The 5,275-nt window shown below is 38.2% G+C and overlaps 1 protein-coding gene across 1 annotated transcript in view; it reads left to right on the plus strand.

The window, feature by feature from the left end:
* Window positions 1-144: 144 nt before the first annotated feature.
* Window positions 145-5,275, plus strand: part of hat1 (histone acetyltransferase 1) — a 10,556-nt gene continuing 5,425 nt past the window's right edge. The window contains 5 exon segments of the mRNA XM_008328624.3: window positions 145-260; window positions 778-849; window positions 933-1,008; window positions 1,859-1,979; window positions 5,239-5,274. Coding sequence (XP_008326846.1) covers window positions 254-260; window positions 778-849; window positions 933-1,008; window positions 1,859-1,979; window positions 5,239-5,274 — 312 coding nt within the window. The 5' untranslated portion in view covers window positions 145-253.

Consider the following 5,275-nt stretch of genomic DNA (forward strand, 5'->3'; position numbering starts at 1 on the left):
TACGTTATTTTGTTTTGTGTTTCTTTTGGGCAGTTTTTGTACATTGATTAAATTATTCTTATAGCATTATTCTTATTTTGGTTTGTATTTACGTACTGTCATTCAAATCTTAACTACACTAGTCGTAGGTACGATCGGTCAGACGCCTACAAAAACTACTTCCGGTACATCCGGCACTACAAAGACCCGGAAGTAGTTGCGATTCCGCGGGTCTTTTGGGACAATATAGTTCGGTTCTAAACACGCTGCAGAAATGGCGGGTAAGTTTGTTAATGCGTTCTTGTGTTATTTCTCGTGTTGTCTCTTTTACATGAATTCAGCAGTTTAATGTTGACACTGTTGGTGTTGTTTCCCTGCTATTATTCTGTTCAAAACACAGCGAGCTAAGCTAGCTAATGTCACAGCCAACAAACAACAGTGGAGTAAAGCAGAGCAGCACGCTGTCAGTGTGTCAAATCTTTTCAGTCTGTGTCTTCATGTTAAGCGTTTCATAATAAACAAATTGTTTACGCTGGCACAGATTCGTGTATATTATGAAATTACGTTCAAGCACGCCATTATGCATATTGTGATGCAAAGAGACTTCGTTAGAGAACTTGGATAAACAGCATTTGCTGTTTATTTTGTTAGGTTTTATCCTAAAATACAGTCATTCAGTCATCTTCATATCAAGGTTTGGTGGCGATTTTTAAACACCGAGGTGAAGCAAATATAACATGACATGACGTGTTTGGTTAAAGCAATGGTTACTGATTAAAATACTGTATGTTTCCCAAGACCTAAACGCAATGGAGAAAAAACTGGCAGAGTACAAGTGTGACACCAATGAAGCCGTATGTTTGAAGCTTGGTATGTAATGATGATTTTTATTGCTCCTTTTCAAATAATGCTAATTTGTAAATCATAACAACTTGTTCATTAACGCCATTTAGTTCGTTTCCCCGAGGATGTTGAAGATGAGAGCACAACGTTCCACCCGGAGTTCAGCCACCAAATATTTGGGGATGAGTAAGTTATTTTTACATTTGCTTGTTATAACATACATAAAAACATGTTATATTGCACATAGAAAGAAATGGATTGAAGTAGCAGCTTGATCTTGACTGCCCGTATTATTATTAAATCTTTTGGAGCTTTTTAAACTTGAATCTTTTTAGGGGTTACTCTGCTCATCATGAGAAAACTTTTTTTTTTTTTTTTTTTACATTCATTCTCTTCTCATATGATTTAGTGTTATTTGGTCTATTTATTTATTTTGGCCCGGTTTGCTAGTTCCGTTCAAATGTAGCGTTGTCTTTATTACTGTGATTAATGAAATATGTATAATGTATTATTTGTTACTTTTTTGCAATTATTACCCTTTGCCAGTTCTGTAGATTTTATGCAGGCTTTGCAATCGAATACGTTTGCAGTGACATCTGTGCACGTGTGTGTAGGCTTCACAGTTTGTGTCTGTGCTTTAAGCTGCATTTCCAAATTAGTTAAAACTAGGATTGGTTATTTTTGGTCTGCTGCAATCAGCTCAAAGGGAACTGGGTAATTGGTGCATTAATTATGTCAGCAGGCATAATTGCTTGTAAAGCTCAATCACATGTTGCATAATGATGGGAGTAGATTTGGCTGTAAACTGCCCGTAATGGGGTGGTGAACAAAACATGGGATGGGATGCATGATGGAATGGACATTTTTACAAATGCCATTTATCACCTCTGTATATATATGTATGTGTGTATATATATATATATATATATTAAATATTCAAGATTTCTTTTCATAAATATGACTTATTACCTCACACTACATTTATGAAGCAGGTTTCTCCCCTATACAAGTTAATTTTTTCTCCCTGTTCCTGCAGTGAGGTGGCTTTTGGATACAAAGGTCTTCAGATACAGCTCTTCTACACAGCTGGAAACCTGAGCAATCTCTTCAAAGTGAAATACGGTTCAAAAGTCACAGAGACGTTTGATTGTGTGGAGGTAGGATTTTGTGTATTGTGATGCATCACATGTTTCACATCACTGTATTTTCGCAGCTAGATTTAACAGATGTGCTGGCAATTAAAATAAGCCAGGGACAAATATTGTTCAGACCATTACATGATGGACCAACACAAAAAAGACCAATTTAGGAAAGTAAATAAAATGTCAATTTTGAACTAAACTAATATCTACTGTCCTGGTTTTCTGTATTATTTGGTGGTGTGCTGCTATTCTTGTTTGAATTGTATTGTATCTATTCTCATGCTATTTCTGTTATTTTGGTGCTGTACTGCTGCTGGAGCTTTAATTTCCTGAAGGAAAGTCCTGAGGGATTAATATAGTTATTCTATTTATGTGGTTTAAATGCTTGGACAAAAAGGGTGTTAGGAAGAATAAGAAATACATTCACCACTAGATGTTGCTAGATCTTGCACACTGTACCATTAAAAAAACAATTCTGTATTAGCCCACTTACTCCTGCTCTGAGTGAAGTCTTGTAAAGGTTCCATTGTTAATAATATGAAAAAAAATAACAACAAAAGACTCCTTGGTGCCTTCCAAGGGTGGATGGAAAACTTAGCTTTTCAACAACAAGTGTTTTGTTTTGTCTATGCCCGGAAAACTAACAGCAGGGTTAGGGTTAGACGATGGTATGTCTATGCCCGGAAAACTAACAGCAGGAGATGACGATGGTGAAAATTGCCAGAATCCAATAATATTTGTCAACTTTGTTGAAAATCATTAGCAACATATCAGCACAATAACTGTCCTCATTAAACTGAAATCAATTTCTGCAGAGCCAGGCACCAGAGTCAGCACTGAGCCGCTGCCTCCATTATTGTTTCACATAAGCCCGACTCATTTTTGGTCGAGCTTTTTAAGGCGGTCTTCTGTCGCTCTCTCTCTCTCTCTCTCTCTCTCTCTCTCTCGTCACTCACCAGAGTAAGTTAGACCCTCTCTGTGTGGTGGTATTGTTCCTGTCAGAAATCTCCTGTTTTGTTAGATTGAATCTCATCCCAACAGGGTCCCCCGAGTGAGGGAACACTAATCCTGCTCCTCCCTGTCACAGGAGAAGGGTTTCTAAATAGCTTTGTATGTGGCACCAAACGTGAGACATTGATTTTCAAAGGTCGGTGTGATTGAATCAGCAGGAGGAGTAATGTGACACGGTGGGACGTCTTCTATATATTCCAGAAGGAAATTGTTGTTTACGTCCTTGTCTGTTATGAAAAAGATACAACTATGAATTTCCGTTGAACATCATTAACATAAAATGCATAGAATTATATTTAATATATTTTTACAAGTCATTTCATGGCTAATGGTGCAGCTGTGTTGCTACGCAACACTAACAAACATCATTGGACAAATCCTTCTGCCCCAAGTAAACCCAACACTGCGTTCTGATTACACTGGCTTTAGGTTTACAACAGGATTAACACACAGTCACCTGAGGTAGCCCAGCTCAGTCTTCTTCTGCTGGTCATCTAGCGTACATCTTGATTATCAGTGTGCTCAACATGATTTCCTCATAAGTTGTAGTAACCGGTGAGGTTTATTATATCCCCTTTTTTATTTTTTTTATTTTTTTAATACCTCGTCAGTGTGAAAAAAAAATTATCAGATGTAATTCCTCTAATGTAACTGAGTTATTACTATCCTTCACCACAGATGAAGTCCAGGTTTCTAGACACAAAGAGTTAAACAGTTACACAATTTAACACAACAAAGATAGAAGCTGATATTTAAAGCCAAATGCGCCGACTGTCTGTGTGTGCCACTGTGGAGTGTGAAGTGTTGACCCCGGAGTGTTCACCTTGTTAAGTGTTGGAGTGCAGCTGGTGTAGAGGTAGAGAGCGAGGGAGGAGCAGAGTTCAGGCTGCATCTGAGGGAGTGTTTGTCTGAGTGTGTGGGGATGGTGGTGGCTGTGCTGCAGCTGCTGAGAGACCAGGTTTATTCAGCTGCCGTGTTAATACAGGTCTATAATCAAATATCAAAATTCACCTTCTCCCCTTTAAATAAGCCCAGAGTGGACACACAGAGCACTGGACACATTGAGAAATACACTGAGGTTAAGTTGAGAACTCTGTGCATGTTTTATATCCTTAAAATTGATTTTTTTTTTGGTTTTAATTTAAACTTGGAAATATTAGTGAGTTAAAATAATGAAAGAATATTCTTTGGAAATAAAGTATAGAGCTTAATAAATGTACTCATCAAGTTCAGAGATTAAATAATACATAGGCAACGAATTAGATAGTTTATTGGCCCTTTGTTGTTATTGTTAAAAATCAAAGACATTAACAAAAATGTTCTAAAGGCAGATTGTTAAGTTACATTTGTGCCAATCTAAGGTATCTTTTATGGAAGGCTGTGCAATTTAGTGTCTAGTGTGTAGGAGAGTGGCCAGCACAAAGAGACTTGTTTGTCTATGGTCTTACAAGTATTCTCCTTGTTCCTTAGAAATGTGACTGAACAATTACAATGGTTAAGAGGCATTCGGCTGCAGGTGCATTACTTCCAGTTAGATATTAGCCCATGTTTGAAAGGGGGAATTAGCAGTGTGTTGTATTAGCCTTTTGTAGCACATTTTGCTCGGGCCTTCTTCATTTCCCAGTTTTCAATGCTGAGCAGCGAGGGCCTCTGTGCTGAAATAATGCCCATCACGCATGCAAATGGTGTGAAAGGGCCGCCCGGCAAAGTGTTCTCATGTCAATCCTTGTGGAAATGGATACAATGCAAACATTACAGCTGAACTAACCACACGTTGCACCGAGCGAAAAAAAAAGTCCAAGGGTAGAAGGCCCTTTGTCTCTCTGGGGCTCTTTGAAAAACGCTGGGGCAAATTCATTTGATTGGGTTCACTTGGCAGGATTAGAGGAGAGGCCTCTATTATAGACGCCCAAAGGTTTGTTAAGTTGAGATCAATTCATAGGATTTTGTTTCCCAGTGAGAAGCATAAATGCTTTTATTGTGGCAACTTCATCACACATTCATGGTTTAACATAAGTAGTAAATGTACTGATTTAAGTGGTCTTTTCAGTGGCAGGGGGAGGGTAGCGACACCGTGGTCTCTGCTCAGCAGACAGTTTTAATTGCCTAATGGGTCTCTTTTCACCAGAACAAAACACGAACGCTTCCAGGTCTAGTTTGTCCCATGTCTTCCTACTGTATGTTGTGCTTTTATCAATCTGATTCTCTCTTTGTTGTTGTTGGTTTTTTTTTTTTACCAAATCTGTTTGTGCTTTCTTTCCAGCCTGATGATGTTGAAGGAAAAATCAGGGAGGTCATTC

The sequence above is a fragment of the Cynoglossus semilaevis genome, chromosome 16 (assembly GCF_000523025.1).
Source record: "Cynoglossus semilaevis isolate Cse_v1.0 chromosome 16, Cse_v1.0, whole genome shotgun sequence".
In the NCBI taxonomy this organism is placed as follows: domain Eukaryota; kingdom Metazoa; phylum Chordata; class Actinopteri; order Pleuronectiformes; family Cynoglossidae; genus Cynoglossus; species Cynoglossus semilaevis.